A 26,373-nucleotide genomic window follows, 5' to 3' on the forward strand; every position below is an offset into this window, starting at 1 on the left:
AATACAGACAATACGCATGTAAAACCTTGCATATATTTTCAAACTTGTTATGACCTCAACATTTAGTCATGCAATAACAATACATCAAAGCCTAAAGGTCCTAAACTGCATTGTCTTTTGCTCAGTAATAGACCTAGTTTTTATACAAGTTATGCCACAATAGATGGAATGTTATTCTTCCATATTTAGCCCGATTGGTAGAAATCACATTGCTGTATATATGTTCAGCTTGAAAATTCCTAAAGGTAAATTATGTGATCATCCAGTATGCCCAAGGGTGCTTAGGATCAATTAAAGTCAATATCTTGATGTTTTTAGCACATACTCCATATTGTTTAGAAGTTAAACAGAAATCAGAGAGCGATATAAAAGAAGCCATAGAAGAAGAAAAATCAGCTCGAGCAGAAGAGCATACTCTCCAAGATTCCCAGTAAAAGCTCCCGATTCCCGGAGCTTCATTTCATCTTCCAGTAGCTGATCCACATTATTCATCTGTCTATATTTCCGGTAGAATTCCTGCAAACGAGCAATATCTTGGCTTCTATCTATACTTCCAACTTCTCTCTTTGCTAATTTTTGCTGCACAGATATAAATCCCAAATGAAGATTTTAAGCAAGAGAAAGAAAAATGTAAATGTCTCCTAAGAAGCAAACATATAAGAATAACAGTGTGCTAAGCAACAAATCAAGATAATAAGTCCTTAACAGCAAATGACGAATGATGTGGGCCATGTGGCATAAAAATATTCCAATGTTCTGCTCTTCGGCAGGAGATAAGCATATCACAGTACAATCTGGTTATAAAAAAAAATAGCCCAAACACAAAGCTGCTACAATTGGCTCAAAAAATGAAATTCAATCGTTTTGCATGTAATATTAATCAAACAGAAGTATGATTTTGGTGTCAGGATCCAAATATACGTATCCACATCCAATCATCATCTAGATACAATATAAATCTTGGACACAAGCTACAAAAAAACATTACAGAAACTGTTACAATATAGTCATTCTAATCCCAGCATTCACACCTTTACCCCAGCTATTAGTCGTCTAACAGGCCAAGTCTAGCAGGATGTATTATCATATCTACAGCACATTCAAGCACACTGCATACGGCAGCTAACCACGTTTTAACATATATATAAAGGCACAGTAATACCAAAAGAATGCTGCTTGCAATCCAGTATACGCAGGCTCAACAGGAGTATATAGTAAGAGAGTTTTTAGCATATATTTCTTCCTTTTTCTCCCAAATTAAAAAGATAGAGGAAGTAATACCTTGATCACAGACATTAAACCAGTCTTGAATTGCATAACACCTCTTCCCTCACTATTAGGATCGAGATTCTGAGCCATGGAATATGCATGCTCACAAACTGCAAGAGAAAACAATATAAAATCAGAAACTCATACACAATATTTCAAAGAACCACCAATAATTCAATTCAATATAATATAAATGGAAGCGAAGACTAAAACAGAATCGGAACATTACGTATTCGAGCAACGTTAGGATCTTCGGCTTGAATTTCATCAGCAGTTCTGAGTATATCATCAATAAGTCTACTATTACCAAGCGAAGACGGCACATTGCCGGCAATCCCAGTTGTGTGTCTCCCATGAGCATCTGCACCACTCCTTGCACTTCTCAAAGCTGCCCTAACCAACCTCTCCCATAGCTCCTCGGCCCGAGACATCTCCTACTCCCCAAAATTCAATCCGAAAACAAATAAATCAGGTAATTGCATGCTGAAACCATCATCAACAACACCCAATTACCTCATTTTCACAACATAAATCAAATACCAAATTAAACATACAAGTTCACAAATTTTGATGCAATTAAAGGGTTTAATTTTTCAAATTAAGAACAGACATTAATAAAAAATAAAAAATGAAAAACAAGAATCTATCAAATTTAATCTTCAAGATAAACGCAAACAAAGAGGGCAACAGAAATTTCTGCCAATTAAAATAAAAATGAACAATAGAAATCCATACCTCTGAAACTAAATCTGTCGAAAAATTGAGTTATAGCAGCTTCAAAATTGGTTGAAATTCATGATTTTGATCAACTCAAAGAGGAGAAGAGTGTGAAAGTTAAGCTTAAACCCTAAGATCGGGAAATGAATATACAGGTATCGGAACGGAAAGTATATTTGAAAACACCACGATTGTTTGCAAAAGCAACATGAAGTGGCAGTTTTTGTTTCTTTGTCTTTTTTTTTTTTTTTTTCTCTCTTTAAGAGATTTGATCGTTAAAGTCAGGTTGAGTAAAGATAAGGCTTTTTTTTTTTTTTTTTTTTTTTTTTTTTTGACAGCATAGCTTTTTAATTTCTTGTTGAAGGATAATTTTTTTTTTTTTTTTTTGAAAGCTTGTTGAAGGATAATTGACATTGTTAAATTTTGTATACAAGGTTGAATGGTTGATGCACTAATTTGACCTTATTTTTATATAATAAAATATTGTTGAAATTTTTTTCTTTTTTTGAAACAAAATATTGTTGAAAATAATTTTTTTTTTAAAAAAAGTCATACATTACTCCTTCTGTCCAAAAATAAAGTTTCTTTTTTATTTTTCACGGTCTCTAACACATGTATTAAAATTTCTATATCTCTATTTTCATATAAGTAAAAATTATAAAAACTTGAAAGCCTTCAAACCACTTGAGCTATCCCTCACTTTCAAAATCTATAATATAATAAAATGAAACTATTATTTTTAAATAGAGTAAGTGTTGGGGTCATTAGTGGGTAGTTATCCAAATAACAAGTAGATGCAAATTCGCCACTTTAAGAAGGACAAACGAATGAATGATTATTTAGTTGTCAATGTCGTTTGACGAGAGTAACAATATTCTTTATCTACTGTGAACATAATAAATTAATAAGAAATGGAGGTAGTATATAAAATCCTAGTTTGGCAAATTATTGCCATAATTGGAAATTTGAAGCAAATTGTGTGAATTTTCGCCAATTGCTAGGAGAAAAAAGAGAATTTTATTCTTTTTTTTTTGTTTCTTTTTTATTATTATTATTATTATTATTATTAATATTATTATTATTATTGTTATTATTATTATATCTCAAAAACATACAAAATTATACAACCTATAGAAAATTAGTGGGACACATTTTATTATTGTTATTATTATTATTATTATTATTATTATTACTAATAGTGCATAGTATACAATATTCTTGTCATGATGTTTATTACTTCGTACTTCCTCTATTTTATGTTATTGACACATTTTATTCAGGCACGTTTACCAATCCATACTTTCTAATCCAAATATCTTAGATTACGTATTAATAAAAATTATAAAAATTTGATACATAAAAAATAAATATTGACACGAATCTAACAAGACCCCACACGACTATACTTTTTCTCAACACGAAATTATAAAACGAAATCAAAGCAAATTATGTGAATAATATATAAACAAAATGTGTTATCTAAATTGGAACAGAAGATATAGTAAATAATGGAGATAGGGAAAGAAGAATTAAAGTTTGGACAAAACTTCTCATTTTGTGCAAGTAGGCAAAAATAAATTTATGATAGTCAATATTTTTTACAACATTTGTATGCCCTTCATTTTAGAAAATGCAACATTTCAACAGACACGTTTGCCAATATACAACCATTACCATCTAAAAATATAAATTAATTAGAATTATATTAACTTAACATGTTGAAAACATATTTTGAGATTGAATCTAAAATTTAGGGCCTGTTTTAATTTACTGAACCGAACTAAGTTGAACTAAAATGAAATGAATTGTTTTTGAAAGAAGAAAATTAGGAAGTGAACTGATTGGAGTTGAGCTAAAATGAAGTTGAAGAAAACAGGCCCTTAGGTTAGGAAAACTGAAACAGTCAAAATAAGACATGCAAATAATTATAAAATCAACCTATTGCAATTTACATTTAACCTAAAGTAGCGAGAGTTGTAATTTCCTATAGGCTCCAATTATGTTCATGGTGAGCAAGTTCTTAAATTTGGAAATTCCTTGACAAACACGAGTAAGCAGGAACACTTATTCCCATATTTCCGACGACCACTTCTAATTGGAATTTGATCGATATGTTAAAAAAAAAAAAACATTTTATCAATTAAATTCAGCAAGATGTTCTACAACAATTCTTTGAATTGAGGGAGTCTTTGCTTAAAGGACAAGTTACTTATTTTTTTTGGTGCAAATGAGGGGCTGAGCCCCGAGAAAAGGAAACAAATAAAGAAAACTAGGGAGGTACAAAACATGGCATAGTCACACCTACTACATCATTATGCAAAATACGACCAAGAGCTAGAGGAGGGGCTTGAATCAACTGAATTTTGTTGTTCTGGTTTACGCCTTGATTAGCAAGTCAATCCGCTGCTTTATTCGCTTCTCTAAAGACATGCTAACCTAAGGACAAGTTACTTGCAATAACATGATCATGAAATTTCAAAAAGTAGGTTGACAAGCTAGGATAGTGCAGCCTCGCAAAAGCTAATATATACATTGATTGGCAACCCAGGTTTTAAATTACCAAAAATGGTGCACGAATCCATAATTACAACAGCTACACTCAGAATAGGGTAGGTAAGTTCTCAACAAGAATAAACTACAAGATAGCAACTTAATACATGACTAGAGCTACTTCCAATAAGGCTAGTCCTTGTTACGGGATGTGCGGTCTTTACGATGTCCACCAAGAATACGCGAGATCTGCAGACCTCTACTGAATGCTTGATTAAATAACATTCTGGTCTGAAATTCAGAGACAAATGGGAACCAGGCAAGGAAAGCCACAGGTGTGAATAGAAGCAATCCCATCACAATCTCATACCCACGCGCAAGCGTCCTCACTGAACCCCAAAATCCAAACTTACGAATAACAGGTTTTATTGCTTGGGCAATCTGTATATTAATTGAGAACCATCAACAGACAATTTATGGAGAACAAGAAATGATTCATAAGTTCCCTAATGCAATAAAACATAATTTAGAAAAAAAGGCCAGTAACAATTTAACAAGAACTAAACTTTTCATGTCAATTATTAAGATTAAACGTATGTAATGATGCACCGAAATGCAATGCATCAAGACAAAGGGAACTACTTAATAAAGTTTGACAGTAACAGAAATACTCACCAGGAGCAAACCCCAACCAGTGGGCATGAAAGCAAGAATGCATACTATGATGTCCTGCAATGTCATGCCTGGCAACACAATAAGTGTAACCAGAATACCGACAAATGTCAGGAAAATCAAGCCTTTGATTAGCCGAAATACCAGCTGAAAATCTGCACTGAACTTCCGCCGTCCAACAGAAACAGTCTGCAGACAAGGGAGGAGCAAGTCATGCACTGTGGCAACATAACTAATTAGCCAATTCAAACTTCGTAAACTACACAATGCTCACAGCAAATATCAAGAAACCAATGTACATCCCCATTTCCCCCAAATCTTACACAGACTGATGTACAACCAACAAGAAAGAAATGTATGACCCCATTCCCCAAAAACCTCAATCAATCAATCAAAGCCTTAACCCCACAAGTGGGGTCGGCTACATAAACCAAATTTGATTATTCCGTGTAATCATCAACAAAGATCCTCCTCCTCCTCCTCCATCCCTTACGATCCAATGCCTCCTCTTGCAAATCCATATACTAGTACTTCATATCCTTCCTCGAAAAAATTAAAAACATACCCCGGGGAAGTCAAATCAAATTATTGTGCAAAGTGTTTATTGGGAAACGAAGAACATGATACAAACCCCGTTAAGAATATGAAAAGCAAACAAGTGATCATGATAATAAATCAGTTAAGAATACAGAAAGTGTATAAGAGGTAGACCAGATAAAAGTGGGTTATAAAAAAGAATAATTATAGCCTTTATGGGTTACCCAAAACAGAAATGAAGTATATAACCCCATTAAGAATACAAAAAGGAAAAGGAAAAAAAAACAAGCATTGCATGTCTAATAATATACAGAATATATTGGTATCGATGGTATGTTTGAGCTTACCTTCATTACGAATAATATTAACATGATCACCAACCATGATAACCCATATACCTGTAACACAGCTCATCAATTAACATGACATGCAAATTTTTGAAGAAAAGATAGGACAACTCTTTCATTGATACATACCAGGAAACTTTTGGTATGTTCTGTGATTTTTAGGTGATAAACAAGCCCATATTGATATATAAAAAATCGCAAAGATAGGAGTATCTCAGCAACAATTCCGCGAAAGCCAGAATGTCGAAGATGCTCCTGTTCCTCCTCCCACCATGACTCCCAACTCTTTTCTGGAGGCACACCAATCCCCCCTCTATTACTTATCCATTTGTTCCAGTCTGTCCAATCATCGACTATTTTTTGCCATTCAAAGCCAGAAGGGTTGAAAAGGAAGGGAGCAAATAACCAAGTGCCCACCATGAACCACATTGATATGGTAATAAAGATATAAGCAACCGGACTTCTATAAGATTGACCGAAAATCTCATATACAATAAGTAAAATCATAAGCTCAATTCCCTTCACGAAATGGCTCCGAGAATACAGTCTGTAGTTGTCTGCAAATTTGGCATGGAAGACAACAAACCCTCGACCTGTAGGTCGATATTTAGCACCTCCATGAAGCAATGTCCTCCCATAGTAATGAGTCTTGGTTCCCAGTGAGAACGTAAAGAAAACTGGAGCAAGTTGCAGTTGCATCAACACAAACTCACTTAGAGCCGTTCGGAAACCTCTTTCCAGACCAATTTCCATCAACATAGGCAATGCCATCAAGAATCCAATTTGAACAAATGACTGCGAAGCCAGAGCAACTTGAAGCGGCTTATTATTCCGAAATCGCCTTTGATTGTTCAATGATTCCTCAAGGCCACTAAGCACGAGATAAAGACGGCCATATAGGAAAATATACACAGTGAGCACAGTAATCTGTAAACAGAATGAAAGTGCAGAAGGTTAGGAGATCAGCTGAAATATTCATTGACAGCAAGACAGCAAAATGTGTACTTACCAGGGTGCTAAAGTAGAAGCCAACTGTGGTGAAATAACATGACAACATTCGAAAATAATCAAAACGATGCCCCAATCTGTATATATCACGACTGACTGTCTGCTCTCCATTACCATTGGCTATTTTCGCCTCAAACATCGAAATTTGATTAAGCCCCACATCTCTTCCCTTCCCTACTTGGATGTACTCGTGATGAGTAACATTTCCTCCACGGAGAGTAGAATTAAATCCTATAAAAACAATACCATCACATAAGTTACATACATTGTAACTGACACAGATCAAGTAGAAGAACCAGCGCACTACTCTTACCTGCAAAGATATCCTCACTCAAATTAATAACTTTTGAAGCTTTACTCACACCACCTCTAGTAAGATGAAAGAGTCTGTCAAAGACATCCGGATGACCATAGTGGAAGCGGACCCTGGGAAAAACAAAAAGGAAGTTATATAGTATGCTACAGGTTTGGAGAACATCTATTCAGGCAATTGTCTATAAAATATTATGCTTCTTCTCAGATAATAGAAGATTTGAAGTTAGAATTCAGCTATGAGCCTATGAGTTTAAGACAAAAGACAACTTTGAGTCACATTTCCACACCCAAGTTACCCAAACTCGGAGAAATACCTCATGTAACCAAATCGACATAACACTGACATGACACATATTACCAAGAGAAATTCGGCAGCGTGCATTTGAATACTACAGGTCACGGAAATTGGGGCTTTTGGTAAGCCAAGCCAGGTAACTCCTACAGCGGTGCTCCCATCCCTTACCAAAGTAAGGAAGAAGTCTGACAAGCAGAACAAGTTAATGTCCTAAAGGAGTGAGAAGAGTGTGCAAGAGGGGAGCTGTAATACCCCAAATTTTTGAGTATATTTAGTCAACAATTTTAAATTTATAATTTATTTTCAAATATATATTAATTATTTTCTATTTTCAGATTTAATATTAAAAAAAAAATAAAAAAATAAAAAAAAAAACTGACTTTTGATAATTTCAGAAACTGATTTGAAAACTGATAAAGTAATAAATTTGAATTGAGTCTTATCTTCTGAATATACTAGAGAAATTCAACCTAAGATTTCTAATATATATATACATCTAAATCCAAAAGCTGATACAATACCCATCCCTTTCAATTTTGCCCAAGTCGTCATCTGAACTTTTAAATTTATAATTTATTTTCAAATATATATTAATTATTTTCTATTTTCGGATTTAATATTAAAAAAAAAAAAAAAAAAAAAAAAAAAAAAAAACTGATTTTTGATAATTTCAGAAACTGATTTGAAAACTGATAAAGTAATAAATTTGAATTGAGTCTTATCTTCTGAATATACTAGAGAAATTCAACCTAAGATTTCTAATATATATATACATTTAAATCCAAAAGCTGATACAATACCCATCCCTTTCAATTTTGCCAAAGTCGTCATCCCCAACCGATCTTTCATCGGTAAGCCATGAGTTTTCTTACTGTGATTCCCTTGCATTGGATTGAGCTTGGCAAATTTGAAATACTGATTGAACCTTTTCTTGACTTCTTGTTCTATCTACTAAATTTCTTTAATCTTCTTACTCCTTGTTGAACATCTGAAAATTTACGAACTGGAAGTGTTTTCTTTAAGAAAATGGGCTGTTTTCTTTTCTGCCAAAGTAGAAACCTATGAAGTGTTTTTGGAGTTTTGTGCGTGGGATTTGCAGGCTAAGAATGGAAAAGTTTGCTTTGGACCACTTATTTATTCAGTACTCTACACTTCTAAATTTATGATCATAATTGGCTTATAAATAAAATTCTTCTTATTTCTCCAAACTTAATCATCAATACAACATATTACAAGAAGTTGCTTAATTACCCACGTACTAGTGTACTACTACTACTAACTTTTGTATCATCTATATTAGTCATACTGACTTTAGTATTATTATCTATTATTGTATACGAAGGCTACTAGGTGAACGTTGCGGAGGTTAATTACCTTGAATTTTTACACACAATCAAGGTAATTTTCAATGTCCATCATCTTTAGGATCCCGGTAGGAGATTGTTATGAAATATTGTGTGCCAACTACGTGCTTATGTAATTATATGTGATGAGAGTGCTATCGTATGATATTATGGAATCATAATATATACTATTTTTCTATTTTGTGTACTAGTATATGTATTTTCGAAAAATTTGTTTATTTGATATCGTATGAGTTTTTAAAATAAATAAATCTTGGGAATTGGATGATTGAATATATGTTATTGATTGTCTCTGTGTCATGTAGGATGACTATGGTCTAATAATACTGAAATTGAAGTATTATTACTAGGGATTAAATTGAGTTGTGCAATATTTGTGTACAGTGTAATCGGATGATTTAATCTAATAAAATGTACGGTGAAATTTAATTTAAGAAGGGAAATAAAACCCGAAAAGGTGAATAACAGGTTGCCCACTAGTAGTTATGGTTGCTACTAGTTGGTATAAATTATTATATATTGCTGTTAGTCTTCCTCCTAATCACTGGGTATTAGTGAGAGGTGTGCACACTAAGGACATTCTGTTTTATCTTATGGCCATGTGGGGTTACGCGCGACCCTCTGTAAAGTAAAGTAGGTGGTGACAGGGACTAGTCCCGGCTTACTGGCGTTCTCTTTCCCTTTCTTAACTAAAGTAATAATTTGTTATGGGACAATTTGAATTTGGTTGAGTATTATAATGTCTATGAGACTATATTATCTATAAAATGTTTTCGAACTAAAATTATTTATTTTACGAATTAGAGTTGGAATTACTCAATTTATCTGATATTGAGAGTTTTCTCTCTTTTCTTGTTTCTGATTATTTTGCAGGTTAGTAAGAGGGTACTCGGTTACGTATGAAGAGACGTTAAAATAATCACGTAGCTAAGACAATTTAGTTTACTTCCGAACTTATTTATTTTTCCTTTTAATTACAGTTTTTAAAATAATTTGTAGATTGATGTAATGACTATTTTATTTTGCCGCCACTTAGACCACTTAGCTTATTAAATAGTATTTCGTTTTGCTTTACATTTATTTTCTTCGGAAAATAAGTGTAGCACTAACACTCACAAGGTTCGAAGGTTGAATTTGAAAGTTAAAAAGATTACTCTTATTGTTTTAAAAGACTCGAATTTTGGGGGTGTTACAGGAGCACATGGTACTGTTTGTATATGTTCACTTTGTATCTTTCAGTCTATTATGACGAGATGTCTCTGTTCACTTTTGTCTTCTCACAAATTTCTACATTCACCATTTAAACACTCCTCAACCTAACAAAAGCTACACACATTAATTGTTGTGTTTTGTTACCCGTGTCCAAATCACACATTGAGTCTATGAGTCCAAACTCTATGCTTTAAAAAGTCGTACACTTGCTTTTGTACCTGTATCTAGTACTTGTTTAACAAAATTTGCCATTCCCAGATCATGCTACATTTGGAAATTAGTCTGTATACAAACTTGTTAAAGTGAAGTTTTGTTTTATACTTGAAAGGTGTGATTCCTTTAGAAATTACAAATTGTAATTCTTTGAGAGCTACCTTCCAAGGGTGAGCAGGGCTTTTTCCCCCTCAGAGGGGATTTTTTCCTGTTCAAGACTTTGCTTGTGTTGTGTTTCATTGTTAATAAAGCTTACCTTTATCAAAAAAAAATTGTAAGAGAGAGACAGAGAGAGAGGGGTGAGGACCAACTTACTTTAATGGGTTAGCTAGCAGTCTCTGACCAATGGTGACAAAACTTGTTTCTTGATTTGACATGAACCATGCAAGAGATGAAACACTGCCAAACAAAACCAACACATTTGTAAACAAAAAGGCAAACTAAAAAGCGAGAAATTTATACACAAATGAATTAGCACAACATAATCATGAGGAGCACCAACCTTCCAGTGAATATATGCTCTCTAAGTCCTAGAATTGTAGGATATCTCACACCACCATGCTTTATCAGAAATTCTTGAAGCAGATTCCTCATTTTCAAAGCTTCTTCCAAGTAATTATCCTGGAATCTTACCTTGTGAGAGAGAGAGAGAGAGACCAATTATATCATCATTATCAGCAGTCACTAACCTGATTCATATCTATTGTTTGCAATCCTTCTCCTCGTGTGAAGATTATAGCATGATTCTGATTCTCAGGCTTCCCCTCACCTAAGATTGGGGGGCCTGGAAGTTTTATCCGATAGATGACCTACACAAGAAGGTTCATCCTATCAATGAAGGACATATACACAAATTATTTGGTGTACCTGGGTGCACAATGATCATGGTGCACAACATATGTTCTTTGGTTTTGAATTATATGTTCATTTAATCTGAATTCTTCTCAATCGACCCATGTTCTATTAATTTTTTAATAAATAAATGAACATGTGTTTTGGTTTGAACTACAAGTTCTTCGTGTATGAACGTGGAGATAATACTTGTTTATTGCACTTAAAATACATCTTAATTGCTTCTGGGTTCAAGTTTATTCACTTTAATTCTTATTATATTCTTTGAATTTAGCCTTCATGTTCATTGGGTGCACAAAACAACAATTGGCCAGCATAAAAGGTTTGGGGCATAGAAGATCCAAAAAAGTACTAACAATAAATTATTTCACACGGGTTAATTCCATTTATCTACGAAACTGGCAAGACAAGAATTCAGCACTTAGTTAGTCAATCTATAAAATATAGCTAGAAAAGAAGGCCTATAAGCATGACCCTGATTTCATAAATATGCAAATAATTCATGTTTTCATATATTAAAATATGCAAATAATTCTTATTTTTAGATATAACATACAACTCCAGTAGACTTGTTTAGTTGGTTTAGGCAAAATACGCTATCATACATCTATAAATAAATAGCTTTGATGGTAACTACATTATTCAAGGTAACATTAAATAACAAGCAAAACATTACCTGATCTAGAGTTTGCCCTTGCTCTTTTGAATTAGAAGATGGCACAGCTTTGGCAAGAGCAGAAAAATAAACCATATGGTCCATATCTTTATTTTTGGACCTGTCTTCACTCCGGTCTTCAAGCTCATCAACGTAAGCCACACGAAGTGACGGATATCTGTCATCATAAAAGAGTCCTCATTATATCCTTGTCAAAATCGTCAGTTAAACAATGGGGATTAATTGGACCCCTATATGACAAAGAATAAATTAGACACTCACGTTGTCATCAGCCTCAATATATCTTGCGCACGCGGATCACCAGACCTTTTATGTATACCATATTGCTGGCAAGATACAACATATGTAAATTTCATATCAGCAACAGCTTGACACAGCAATCTTTCACTCTGTGAATTCTCCTCAGTGTTCAGTTCAAGAGCCTTGTAACCCTCCATCAAGACTATCAAAATGAAAGTTTTAGTTAAATTCAAACACTATTGGTTAAATTTTAGCAGCTCCCACTTTCAGATTTAGTACAACAGAATCCATGATTTAAATATCCAGGTTTTGACAGATACCTTTATCATTTGCCATATCAAGGAAGGCTTGAAGTTCTAGAGCTTTACGATAGTACATCATGCCTCTAACTGCAGTTATTTAGAAAAACAGGGAATATTAAAGTTGATGCATTATATTCAGTGATACAGTTGCACATGTTCCCATCAAGTGACTACTTAGAGCCATAAATCAAACAGGTCGGAATCGCCTAAGGTGATAAAACGAAATATTTATACCAGTACGAGTCAAAGTCTGGCCTCTATATGATGCCCAAAGGCGTAACTGAACTGCATGTTCATCAGTGTAAAGTTCTTCTTCGCTGCATCCGACACGTTCTAGAAAATTACTCCACTCATCTGTTGGCATTTCCAGTGACACCATAAAATAAGCATAAAGTATGACCACAGCAAAGCCAAATAGAATTCACTATACAATTAATCAAAAGCTAGCAACAGTATGGAACCTGGAAAAATCTTTTGCAAGTAGAATAGGATGGATACACCATCTTCATTTTGATTTTCCAGATCTTGCAGCGAAAACAGAACCTCCTCCGTGTAGTAAGGGGTCAAGACACTGAAATACATCATTGCATCAAAAAACCTCTAAGATGACTTCCCAGAATGAAGACACGTGTACAGAAACAACATCATAACACTCAAATTAAGAAAAGAAGTAAACTGGTTAGGAGGATGTGGTTGATTATCATTAGTAAATTTCGAAATTAGGTCAACAATTGAACAAGGGTACCCAACTTCCGGCAGTAATTTGAATTTTAATAGAAAAAAAAGGAGGAACACAGCTTTACCAACCGCCCTGATATGTACATGTAACGAAAATGTGTTAGATGCACATTTGGTCGACAAGATAGGATACTTGAATTAAAAGGATATTAGGGGACAGAAATCTAGATATGATCACAGTATAAGGTGGTATAGCCACCTGCCCTGCTATCATATAATCTGACTACGATAAGGTAAATAATAGGGGTCCTTAATATATACACGAACAAGCATTCAACAAGACAATAATAGTAACACAAAGGCAAACACTTTAGTTCAATCTAATACTGACAAAAATCTCTAAAATGGGGGACAATGTGATTTCACCAAGAGAGAGTAGGACCCATGAGTCTGGTATCGGCACACAGGTTTCTTCAATCATGCATCTTGAAAACATAATTGTGAATAAATAACTACTCTGCACCACCATATTGTTAAATTCATAACACTTTTGCTGAATAAAATTCAAACTTACGAGAAAGAAAGCATATTTCTAACTTTCGGTGCTGGGGGCATGTCCATAAATAGTGAATTTGTAAAAAAAGAGAGTCGGCGTCTAGCATCTAAATTTGATGGGACATCCATAGCAGACTCCTTCACAGTAAGCAGCAGGTACAGCCGTTTTATCTGCCCCATTAAAAAAATATTACTTTAGAACCAGAAGTGCAAAGCTAGTACATTTTAAAAAGTACCAATAAAATACCTTCTCCTTCCAAGCCTCTGTTACTGGTTCAATAGGAAACCTAATTGCTCCTTCCCGTGCAAATAACTCAAAGGATGCCATTCCTGAATTATTTGAAGTCTCCTGAACTTCTTCAATAACACTAGGATCCTCCATGATATCAGTTGTCACCACCTCAAACATGTCCTGGAAATGAAGAACAACTTGATCTCGCTCCTCTTTCTTGTTATTCAGCTGAAAAATTAAATGGATTTAAGTAAGCTTTCACAGAGAAGAATACAACCTAGTACACAGAGAGATTCTAGTCTTTAATAGCCAAAGGTAAATAATGTACGGACCAGGCATGTCATTAGCTTGACAAAACTCTCATACAAATTTGGCAGAGCACTCATCTTGTATTCAGTGACCAGGTCACCTTTTTCTATATGTTTCTCAACATCATCAAATATCTTCTCTATACAGCTGTAAACCATAGATAAAGAGCAATAGTCATTTAACAAGTAAACATATGTTTTTTGCGTGTAACATACTTCTGACTCCACCTAACTTACTTTTTCTCAAGATCCCCTTGAGCCATAAACTTAATAACACTTTTGAAAGAAGCATAACATTCACGAACAGCACATGACATATAAGGATCAGCTTCAATTCTCTTTATCAATTCCCGGTCCTTACCATTGCTATCCTTCGCCATATCTAGCGCAATAGGAATCTGTAAATCACCAATACGAACAATTAGAAGATATGATATAAAATACACACTATGATAGTTCAAAGCACAATGGCAGACCTTGCTTGCAAGTAAAAATGGAGGCCATTGCATGAGATCAATGTCACGATCAGCCCAATAAGGAACAAGCAACAAGTCCTTTTCCCTGAATTCACAGAACATTCAAACCAAATACTAGCAGTGAGTACAAACCCTATAACTTAGTAAATAAAATTAAAAGCATTTGACAGAATAAACAAAGACGAGCAACATAGATAAGTGTCTCTCACCGATTTTCTATGAGATCCTCTTCTCTGAAACTTGTGATGATCTGATTCCACAACTGAGCAAAACGAGCAGCTTCTTTCTCTTTATTAGAAGGAATCTGCAAATTCAATTATTTAGATGAGATTTCAATGTATCCTACAGATGCAAGCATCAGAATTACATACTATTTCCATTCCCATATAAATTACCTGCAAGTATCATTTAGTTCACTTTAAAAGTAAAGAATCATGCTACCTCACAAGGGAAATGTACGCCACTTTTTTATACTCTCCTACACAATATAAAATAGAAGTCTTCCCTATATTATTTATTCGTAACGTAAAGGCAGCCGAACAGGAGGTTTACTTGAAAACAGAAGACATAATTAAGACATAGTGAACAAAGACCACGGAAGACACTATAGCCCCATCTGTTTAAGGACAAGACATTATTCATTGAACTCCTCCTTTCATCTCTGACGTTATACTACCTCTATTCCTTTTTTTGGCTTTTGATATCTACACCTAAGGTGAGTTGGTGAATTAAAAAGTGAAGAGAGAGAGTAAAAAAGAAGGGTGGGTGTAAGAAAAAAGTGAAAAAGCGTAAAAAGTGCTAATTTTGGAATAAAGACAGAAAAAAAATTCTTAGGAATGAACAAATGTGGAAAGTGTTAAAAACGTCTAGGAATAGAGGCAATACAATTACAGACCAATCTTTGATGCATTTGCACATACTTATAACACTTCCCTAAAATGAAAATGTCACAATACCTGCAACAAACTATAGCTGGAATTTTTTTTAGAAAGTTACACTATTACCTTTCTTTATAGCCCATTAGTCCATTACCCACATAATTATACTCATAGCAATCTCTCAACCCAATTTTATTGTTTAAGTCATATGAGCCCAATATTCTTTAATACCGTGAAAAAAAATGTGTTGCAACTAGTACAAAACTGAGGAAGTAATTAATATTTTCCGTTTTAGGGATTTCAATCATCATTCACAAATGAAAGCTACAGGGAAATTCATTTTTCAGGGATAGAGGTCAACATATTATGGGGAAATAGGAGTGGGGTTGTAAAATGTATCACCGATATTAAAAATTACGTCATAATCACATAGATTGTATTGATAGAACCCTGTTTTACCAATTCTATTCGTGTCCAGATTTATCAAACTTCTATTGAGGAGACAATATACAAACCATGTGATGTTTGGACCACAACTTTATATCCTATTTGGGGTAAGACAACAACCATCAAAGTACACCTTTTGAACACTGGTTCTAGGCCCTAGAGGAGACTTTTAAGAGTGGTGAATTCTAGAAAAAAAATGTGTAAATAAACTAGTACTAGACCAGCATTCAGTGGTGAGGTCCTCCACATTCCCTAACCTCCACAAGTTATTGATATATTCCCTTTTGCCTTCCCAATAATTTCCCACACTCCATTTTTCACACAAGAAAGTCATTGTTAGCCTATAAGATGACTTCTATTCTGGATAAAGGACTGGATAACATAAATGTTTTACGTAACTTCATTGTGCTCTTTTGTTGTATATGAATCGCCTAAGATCACCTAAAGCTATAACACAAGGGCCTCAAATTACAAGCAAGAAAACTGAGGAAATAGAGGCAATGAGAAGGGCTATAGTCCAAGGCCATACGGATTTTTTTCAAATACCATTATGATACAACTCTAAATATCTGCATTTCACAAGTCACAACTCACCCAGGTGAATCACGCATTTTTAGAAGGAACATCAAAAGCAGAAACAGAGCAAATGATAGCTTACATCAGGAAACCGTCGAGAGAAAGTGGCCTTCAATCCTTTTTTCTTTTGTTCAGTTTTTTCATCAGGAATAAGGCGTGCGTTAAAAGCACCCGGTAATGACTGAAAACGAGATCTTAACATAACCAAAGTACGGATCTGAATGCAAAATGTTATTAAAAAATTAGCAAAAAAAAAGGTTAGGAGCAGGAAAGAAAAAAGTAAGTAGGATGGAAGGAAGCAAAAACAATATACACTCCCCATCCTACTGATACCCAATGCTTTAAATGCAAGGAAATTCATTCTAGGAACTAAGTTTACCTCTCCAAGACGACGGAATGCACCATATATACCTCCAAACAATGTGGAGAATATAGCATACCAAATCTGGGTATCCATAAAATAGACCTGTAAACGAAAAAATAATTTTAAAAAAGAGTACTCCAAACACAAATAGTAATTATGAATGATGTATGCTTTAAAAGTTAAAACATACAAGGATAATTGGAGCCCAAAGTGAAATTACAGCCCCAATATTATTCCTGGCTGCAAAAACAACATTATCTCATTAATAAATTACAGCACAAAATCATAGTATCTCATGTAATGATTGCATATACATATATAAGATGCCATGGTTATTACCTTGAGGGAAAAATTCATGCCACTTAAAGTGTATTATCCGAATCGACATGATATCTTGTGTTGGACGTACTAAAGGCTTTATCTGCAAGGAAAATTGGTAAGCTATGAGCAGGTAGCATAAAAAGGCAAGAAAAAACATTTGTGCACATCCAAGACATATGTGATGCTCAGACTTGAAAGAGATAAATTGCCATAGTGATGTAAAAGAAAGATTTTAGGTCCAATACTGCCTTGAAATATTCTAGAAACCAATAAATGATTTAGAAGTCAATTATTTAGTTGTATTAGATCACTCCCGTAAATCCATTAGCTAATCATAAATTTGAATAGGAGGCAGAAACTGTGTGGATAACCCAAACCCTTCATGCCTTAACCACAATTGCAAAGAAGATAAGCTCAAAATCAGTAGAAATATTCCAGAAATTGATAATCCCACAACAGAGGTGTACCTCAATATAGAAGCTGAATGCCAACTTTGTAATGAGGAGGAGGATCCAGAACATCGAGTACCTGAAATTTCAGAGGAAATAAAAATTAATAAATGAACGAACAGATTTCCATATAAGAACAGGGCGTCAGAACTTAGAACATACTTGAAAAGCGAAAAGGCACTTTCATGCATTCCCCTTCCAACAAATAGCCGCGGCTGAAAATTTTCAGAATTGTAAAAGAAAATTGAAATTATGTTAAGGGGAAAAAGCCGTAAAGAGCATTCAGAACAAAAGCCAGGGGAGAAAAGATTCATCTAGGCTACCTGTGACCACCACATCATCAGCATCACAATCTTCCAGTCGGATCTTTCAAGAGTAGATCGTACAAAAGGAAACATAAACAGCACAGCGGAGAGCATATTTGGCGATAAGTAGATAACAACAGCCAAAAAAAACAGTGAAGGCGAGTGAGCATTGCTCCCAAACCAACTTTTAATAGTTTGTGCGAGTCCTGGAGGAGGATTGTCCCACGAATACGCATACGTGACGGGGAGGATTATCACCCATGCAGCAGCAGAGACAACCTTTAAAATATACCTAAGCTTTACATGAAATGACATGGTTCGTCTTGCTTTCCATCCAAGAATCACATCAAGGACAGCTGAGAACAAGAAAAAAAAAAAAGAATAAACACTGAAATTAATTGCATATCCAATCATAACTCAAAAGGCAACAAGGTCAACATTTGAATGACTAGAATACATGAAATACATGGCATATATAGTGAAAGCAATTTAGGCATCAAACTATATACAGCACCTACCAAGCACAAGCTTAATTATTGAAGCTGTTATAAAGATGCTTAGTACATTCTTGAAAACTCTTGTTTCAAATATTGCACTTGGGTCTCCTGTGCCATTCCATGCAATGATAATCATGGCCTGAAAATAACCAAAATTTAAAAGCTTATTTCACAATCACAATGTTAAAGATTATGTCCAATTGGAGAAATCAGAAGAGACTTATATTGCCTGCAAAGCCAAAATAAAAAAGCTCCACATTCTGTCAAAACTTCTGAAGATGTGCCAAAACGATCGAATCTCAACGAAGTTAACTTTTCCAGGCCATGGAGCAGGAAGACGATCTTCATCATTCTTGTTTTCCTGAATACAAACAATTATTTTACAGTTGGTGATACATTATTTTACAGTTGTAGGAATAGACAAGACTTTCATCCAAGAATCAATCAGCACATCCAGTAATTCACCATTACAACACATGAAGTTCATGTCATGGAATCATACAGTGTTTTGCAGATATAGACGAGCACACCACAATTCTCCTCCTGTTTAAATCAGCAGATCCAGGCCATCCAGCAATTCAACAGCGTAGCAAGTAAATAATCCAAGTTATCACACATTTCAGAAAAGGTATGGATTCATGCAAACTTTTTACCAAGTACTGCCTCCAGCCTTCTTTTGCTTATGTTCTGCTCAGTTTGCTTTATTCTGTTTTACACCTATTCCCTTCACAATCATCCCCTTCTCATTCCACAATAACTCATTTCCACACTCTTACTTTATTCACCTTTTTCATACATCCACTCACTTACCTACACTCTGACTAACTTGATCATACATTCTCCAACACTCAATCACCTTTTGCAAAATTTTAATGGATTACATATCTATTGTAACGAATAGAACACAAAAGAATGGAGGAAGTACGGAGAGGTAGTTATTTTGACAAAAAAAGTTAAACTCGGCGGTTCCATTACGTAACAGCCATTCTGTAGGATTTTTGGGCTTTAAAAAGGAATCCAGGTCATTATGCATCCCAATCCATCACTAGGACCAAATTAGGCAATATGCACATTTCAGTCGGGGAGACAAGGTCTGGTATCTACTTTTGGGAAGCAAAAACACACTTGAATTATTCCTAATATCAACACAATCAATGAGCTTAACTAACAACATCAGAAGATTTGTCCTATTTGATTTTCATTTGTCTCACGAGTTTTCTAAATTTTCTTTGTTGCAATGACAAATGATAACAAACAAGATCCATAATATTTACACACACAATAAAGGAACTTAAATCTATAATTTAGTTTTTCATAGTAAATATTTAGCAATAGTATGTCATAAATAATCAATATTAATATACTTAGTCCAGTGGCAACATTTTGACTTCTAACCTTTTCATATATACAATTACTGAACAACAATCATTAAAAGTTATGATGTCATACCCCACTTTTATCTTGGCGAGGCTCACTTTTTATTTTGCGACGACGCTCTTCAAGAGTCAAAGTAAAGAAGTCTTCAAGTGTCCGCATTGGCCAGCCCAAGCGGAAACAATCGACTGACCTGCAAAAAAACATAGATACATGTTGGAAATTGATAATATTTTATATACAAAGAAAAAGATGTAGAAACCTTAACAATAAAATACCAAAAGTATTCATTGAGATCATCATAATTTCTCCACTCTGCATGTTTGGATTTTCCTTTTTTGCTACTTTCGGCTTCCTGCGAAGCAAACAATCATATAACATACTCATAAAGCAAAATCAAGTTTAGACAGAAAATTGGCAATAAAGAAATTAAAATAATACCCGTCTTATAACTCCATAAACAGGTGTTACAACTTTTCTTAAAAAGACCTCTTCTGAACCACCATATGCTGGCATCACATTCTCACCCGTCTGGGGACTGACACTTCCAGCAAGCATTCCATAAAGTTCAAACGCCATCTAAAGGAGAGGAGAACATCAATTAATAACGTCGACCAAGATCAATCCACTGATAACTCACAAACTCATTTACAAAGCAAAATTTTTAACACATAGAAAAAACTAGGAAATACACGCTGTAAAATAAAATTATCTTAGTGCTGCCAATTTCCCTCGGTTTTAAAATTTATCTTTATGAGTCTTGCTAATTTGTAAGCTTGAATCCACTAATCTTGCTATATAAATTTTATACTTCCTCTCTTCTAGTAATATTGCAAGTTTGCAACAACCAGACTTTTACACTATTCATCACGCTTGTTTGACTACATATTATGGTTTATACGTAAAGTAAAATATAGTTATGTGGGGTCTTGTAAGATTTGTCTTGTAAAATACTTTCACAATATCAACTTTTTATAATTTTTACTCTTATATAATTATAAATATTTAACATATAAAATGTGCTTTGGGATGCGTAATTTCATCCTTGTTGCAATATTTGTGGAACGGAGGAAGTAGCTTTTATGCTATTTTTATTTATCTTTCTCATGTGTAAGTTAGGAACCTTTGATTTTTATTCATTGATCATGATTCCCTACAGAGCTATAACTTGATACTATAATAAACTCAATTTCTATAAATACTCCACGAAAGCATTGGATTAGTAAAATACTAACAAAGGAAGGGTGGATCCTAACTCTAGTACCAATAAGCATGCAACGTCAGCAACGAAACATGGAGTAACACGAGGAAAAAGTGGATTTTGACGAATATGAATAATGTCCAAAGACAAAAATAAGTTAGAAAATAATTACTAATTATTAGATTGCAAATAAACCACCAATATTGAAAGTACAATGGTTCAGAAGCATACATGGTGATAGATATAGCATAGACATTCTGGCATAAATCTCAGATTTGCAGCTTCCCCCCAAATAAGAAGATACAAGCCCATGTACAAGAGTTTACGTTGCTGTACTTCCTGTTGTATTGTCGGCAACCTACAATTTATCAGATAAATTAAGCCACCTACATGATTAATAACCTTATATTTCCCACTAAAGAACTTACGGGTTCCATAGTTACCAAAAAAATATAGCAGCAGCACCAATTATCCCCCCCCCCCCAAACAACCAAATCACAGATATAGAAACCAGGTAATATTAAAATCAGGCGTAAATGATAAACTTGCATCGATAAGTTAATACGTCATAGGCAACTGAATAAACAACTAGTCTTCTAGACATCAAAGTATCAAACGGACTATGTGTCAGCCAGCATTGCACAGTAATTTGAGAGCAAGGAAGCTCACCAAAGGCTACTCTTGCGGTCCAAGTACAAGCACCATTTCTTATAGCTCTTGAAGAGTTTTTTCATCACTACTGTCAATGCACGTTCATCCAACTGTAACCACATGATTTTGTTAGAGTAATCTAGAGATCAAATGTACGAGAGCTAACAAAATAGCAATGCAATTTAGTGGCTAATGCACTTATAGATAAGGCAATAATGCTTGTCAGAAATAGTACAAAACAGAGGCAATTCAAGATCATGTACACAATTTCTAAATATATAGAGCAGATATATACACAACAAAATTTAAAGGGTTAATAAAATGAGGTCAAACAAATAATAATCACACAAGAATTTCACATAAAGAAAATAAGCACTGAACTTAATTAGTGAGGCATAAAATCACCTTTGGTTGCTGATCAGGCTTTGGAACTTGTCTTATATGAACATTTGCGAGCAATAAAATAAGGTGCTCTCTTTGATTAGCCACATTATCTTTCTGCAAATCAATTCATATAAATAACAATAATTATCATAGAAGCAGGATTATGGTAACAAGTGAACACTTCCCATGGTTTCCAAACAAACAATAAATAATGCGGAGTAATAATTATATTATTTGACCATCGAAGAAATATAATCACCTGAAATCCAAACATCGCCTGGAGCCAGTCCAAAATGTCTTCATCTTGCTTTTTCTTGTAGTCCTTGGGCCAAGGAAGGCCTCTGGTATTACGAAGGGCAGCCATAGCAGCTTGGATCTGCAAATTGGATCAAGTGTAAAGAGATAGTAGCAAACATAAGCATATAAGATCAATATTACACACAAACGAACCTCTGGATATCGCATAATTGCTTGATTTGCACTATCAGGGTCAAGAGGAAGAATATTGTATGGGGCATAGATTTCAGTTTTCTCTGCAACTTTATTGTGTGTATCCAAGATCTATAAACAGTAAACACCAACAAAGTTAGTCTATTCAAATGACGGAATAGGCATCAAATTTGATGGTTACAAGACTTACAACTGAAACAAAGGAAAAAAAAAAACATGCAGAAAAATCAAAACAGCCCCACAAAAGATCAATTAATCTCATTTCAGCTCACCTCACGGTCAACTTCCATTGATTGCGTCAAGTTGACAGCCTTCAACACCTCAAAGAGAACATTAGCAGTTTGATATGCCTTTGTGAGCTGAGCACTGAACACAAAATTGTTTGATAAGGTGGTAATAAAGCAGTAACATAGCTGAGAAAACAATTTCAAATTATTTTCACCCTGTCATAAGCAACTCACCGATCAGCCTTATCAGCAGCATTTTGCAATGCTTGAATATATTTCTTGTAGTAATGCTGATAAAAACTTTGCATCTCCCGTGCATCGCTTTTTTTTACCCTCCCCATCAATGTTGGATCATTTTCCTGCAGGACTGAAATTTATAAGAACCAGCCAAATGATAGTAACAGAGATGGAATCTGAAAATGAACTTGCACAACAGAATAAGGTCAGATGCAGCAATGAACAAACTGGTCATACTTCACAACAAACAAATAAGCAGAAGGTGACAATACTTTCATTTTACTGTCAACGGAAAAACAAAAAAAAACAAAAAAAACAAAAAAAAAAAAAAAAAAAAAAATCAGATAATAATTTAACGTCACCACCTATAAAATTTCACCACAGAGATAGGTTAATACGAAAAGGAGAAGTATGTCCACAAGTTCAGACATTCTAACAATAATTTCAATATTAAAATGACCAAGATCATAACTTAAATCGACCACATTAATCTTAACTGTCAATTCTCAACCTATATCCTCGGAAAAAATCTATAATCCCAACTCAGACATCAGATAAGACAATGGTGTACAACCTTTTCTAGCCTTTGAAGAAGTGCAGTTTTGAATTGACGGACACCACGTCCACTGGAAGTGGGATCCAAACGATGCGCTTTCTCAAATGCGTAGAACCTACCTGCAAGCCAACATTAGTAATCAATGCACAAAATGAGCATTGAACAGTAAAAATGAAGTTAGTAATGTAAAGTAGAGAAGAATTGAGCAAAAGTCAATAAAGTAGACCCTTAGTCCTGAATGAAAGGATCATTCTCCCAAGACTACACAGAGAAAGCATCAAAGAAGAAAAGAACATCACAGTATTTCATAAATGGTATCATCTTTGGGGACAGAGATCCCAAGGAAACAGACCTCTACTTAGGAATGTTTTGGTGGGAGAAAAAAAAAAAGTTAAATGACAAAATAGCCAGCTACACCGAACTAGTGCACTTACTTCCCACTAATAAATTAACCAATATGATTCCAGAAATTAATGAAATTTCTATCAAGAACAGCTAGAGGCTCAAACCTTTTAAGTTTGCAATATATAAAGTATCAGATATTCATGTTAAGCTCATTTATTCATAATGCAGAGTTAAACTCAAAATAAGGGAATTTGATTACTCGGGACTTCAAAATTATAGAATTTAATTCCCAAATAGTTGGATCTTGCCCCAACAAAGTTTCGAGACCTATCAACCGATGTTTGTACTCCATTTCCAATATTCTGTATTTGGGCTCTTCAGTACAAATTAAAACTCCAAATGAAGCCAGCAATCAAACAAACATCCTAGAAAGATAGTTGGTTTGAGCACCTAAAAATTTTGGGTACACTCAATCAATGTAAAAAAAAGGCACATACATATCCACCTTCCCCTTTCTACACAACATCAACAGCCAATAGGGTCACTGGTGCTAAAATAGCATCTTAACTCATATATTTCAAACTGTATAAGTAACTTGATAATTTACAATGTTCACTGCAGAGAGAATTGAGCAGCCCACACCATCTTCCCTTCAAAGTTTCAAACTTTCTAAATCACCATTTTACTTATTAATATGGTTGAGAACTAAAGATGCGCAACACCCAACAATCAAGATAGTTGGTTTGAGCACCTCAGAATTTTGGGTACACTCAATCAATGTAACATAAAACCAAATATATATCCCACCTTCTCCTTTCTACATAACATCAACAGCCAATAGGGTCACTGGCGCTATTCGTGCTAAAATAGCATCTTAACTCATAATTTCAAATTGTATAAGTATCTTGACAATCTACAATGTTCATGGGGGAGATAATTGAGCAGTCCCCACCCTCTTCCCTTTAAAGTTTAAAACTTTCAAAATCACAATTTTACTTATTGATATGATTGAGAACTAAAAATGCACATACACCCAACAATCCAAAAAAAATAAATCTGATAGTGGAAAACATACATAAATAAGCAACCCTGGGATTATGCTTTTCAACTTCATTGGCAACACGAAGGATGGGAGCAATTTCGACAAGAGAAGACGGAACAATCTCACTGTCGAAAGCAGTTTCACCAAGGTTCCCCGCAGTTTGAGTCCTCATCAACTTCCTTCCTGGCGGTTGATCAGAACCTCCACCTCTGGAAGTTGATGGCGACGCCATCCTTTACTTACTTAATTACTTTACTTCAAAATCCCTGTCCAAATCAAAACTAGAGCATTTCAGTTCAATCAAATCACCCATAAAAGAGATCAATCAAGCTTAATGGTACTAAACCACTAACACCAAAATGCATCAACCTAACTATATACATATAAAATTATAAATACATCCCATTTCAATTCAATTCACTTCAATCAACTACTCAATCTAAATTAAATAACTCAAAAAAAAAAAAAAAAAAAAAAAAAAGGCAGTTCTACAAAGAAAAAGCAGCAGGCATGATGCATCAAAGTAATTATATACTGGTATTTAAACAAAAATAAAATAAAATAAAATATTCACTAGATTTCTATTAAATTCAATCACTAAATTAATTACCAAATACAGCAAATAAATACTAAAAAAAGGAATTAACAACAGCATATTACTCCAATTAAAAAAAAAAAATTAATAATAATAATAATAATAATACCAACAAATCCAAAAAAAATCAAGCAAAAAAAAAGGAAAGTCCAGAGAAAGAAATACCACTAGATAGATGAAATGGAGCTAAAAAGCAAGTAAAAACAGCAGCATCGAGCTTAATTAGGTATAAAAATGGCGAAAACTGCAAGAACAGAGGAGGAGAGAGAAAGGGGAAAAAGTGTGCCCTAGGAGAGAGAAAGTAATGCAGTTTTAGAGAGAGAAAGTAGTGTGAGAGCTACTTAAGGAGTAAGCAATTAAAGCAATGGAGAAAAAAGAAAAGAAAAAGACTGATTGATTCAACAAAGTGTGAGTACTACTGTTGCAGTGTTATACTGTATGTTTTGAGAGCAAATATTTGGATTTTACTGTGAATTGTGGGGCCTACTTTCTACTTTTATTCTTGGGAGGCTGCAATTTACGGTTTTACCCTGGGTGGTTTTGTGATTTTGGGTGGTTTTGGGGGGGAGGTAAGGGGTAAAGTTGGAAATGTGATTTGAATTTTGAAAAAGTGAAAGATTCGTGGAGGTGGTGGTGTATTTTGTGATGAGGTAAATTAAGTAGCCGTTTTAACTTAAATGGGGTTTTTCTTTTGACATTTTTATCCTCAGTAATAT

General features: G+C 34.3%; 2 protein-coding genes across 3 annotated transcripts in view; both read right to left on the minus strand.

Moving 5' to 3' along the window:
• Nucleotides 1–2,249, minus strand: part of LOC145574139 (callose synthase 9-like) — a 28,445-nt gene extending 26,196 nt beyond the window's left edge. Inside the window, exons 1-4 of one of the 2 annotated variants that reach the window (XM_081631879.1) lie at nucleotides 2,005–2,249; nucleotides 1,499–1,703; nucleotides 1,282–1,379; nucleotides 416–579 (exon numbers count right to left, since the gene is read on the minus strand). In XM_081631879.1, the coding sequence (XP_081488005.1) occupies nucleotides 416–579; nucleotides 1,282–1,379; nucleotides 1,499–1,700 (464 nt within the window). In that variant the 5' untranslated portion in view covers nucleotides 1,701–1,703; nucleotides 2,005–2,249. Of the gene's footprint in view, nucleotides 1–415; nucleotides 580–1,281; nucleotides 1,380–1,498; nucleotides 1,753–2,004 lie in introns of both variants that reach the window. The other variant, XM_081631880.1, reaches the window with a different exon arrangement.
• A 2,238-nt stretch (nucleotides 2,250–4,487) lies between these two features.
• LOC145574138 (callose synthase 3-like) lies at nucleotides 4,488–26,058 on the minus strand. The gene is made up of 42 exons (XM_081631878.1): nucleotides 25,823–26,058; nucleotides 25,096–25,328; nucleotides 23,694–23,794; nucleotides 23,117–23,241; nucleotides 22,928–23,021; nucleotides 22,656–22,766; nucleotides 22,465–22,581; nucleotides 22,227–22,319; nucleotides 21,840–21,931; nucleotides 21,402–21,528; nucleotides 20,411–20,548; nucleotides 20,248–20,324; nucleotides 20,045–20,162; nucleotides 18,825–18,956; nucleotides 18,617–18,734; nucleotides 18,117–18,454; nucleotides 17,956–18,008; nucleotides 17,812–17,872; nucleotides 17,363–17,444; nucleotides 17,214–17,263; nucleotides 17,039–17,125; nucleotides 16,742–16,876; nucleotides 14,968–15,062; nucleotides 14,759–14,843; nucleotides 14,520–14,680; nucleotides 14,307–14,430; nucleotides 13,990–14,202; nucleotides 13,762–13,913; nucleotides 12,971–13,080; nucleotides 12,744–12,863; nucleotides 12,528–12,596; nucleotides 12,229–12,409; nucleotides 11,968–12,124; nucleotides 11,129–11,248; nucleotides 10,942–11,060; nucleotides 10,755–10,838; nucleotides 7,354–7,466; nucleotides 7,042–7,271; nucleotides 6,162–6,959; nucleotides 6,033–6,083; nucleotides 5,152–5,337; nucleotides 4,488–4,917 (listed from the first exon to the last, which is right to left on the minus strand). Exons 2-42 carry the CDS (start codon nucleotides 25,292–25,294, stop codon nucleotides 4,669–4,671), a joined length of 5,865 nt encoding a protein of 1,954 aa, XP_081488004.1. The 5' UTR covers nucleotides 25,295–25,328; nucleotides 25,823–26,058; the 3' UTR covers nucleotides 4,488–4,668.
• Between the last annotated feature and the right edge of the window lie 315 nt (nucleotides 26,059–26,373).

The sequence above is a fragment of the Chenopodium album genome, chromosome 13 (genome assembly GCF_948465745.1).
Source record: "Chenopodium album chromosome 13, dcCheAlbu1.1, whole genome shotgun sequence".
Lineage (NCBI taxonomy): Eukaryota > Viridiplantae > Streptophyta > Magnoliopsida > Caryophyllales > Amaranthaceae > Chenopodium > Chenopodium album.

Bases quoted from the DNA above. Each gene is read 5' to 3' on its own strand.
- LOC145574138 (XM_081631878.1), bottom strand. From the start codon at position 25,294: ATGGCGTCGCCATCAACTTCCAGAGGTGGAGGTTCTGATCAACCGCCA. The intron at 22,767-22,927 runs GTGAGCTGAAAT...TACTGTTTATAG, and splicing joins CAATGGAAGTTGACCGTGAG to ATCTTGGATACACACAATAA. The intron at 12,125-12,228 runs GTGAGTGTCTAA...TTATGATGACAG, and splicing joins ATATTGAGGCTGATGACAAC to ATATCCGTCACTTCGTGTGG.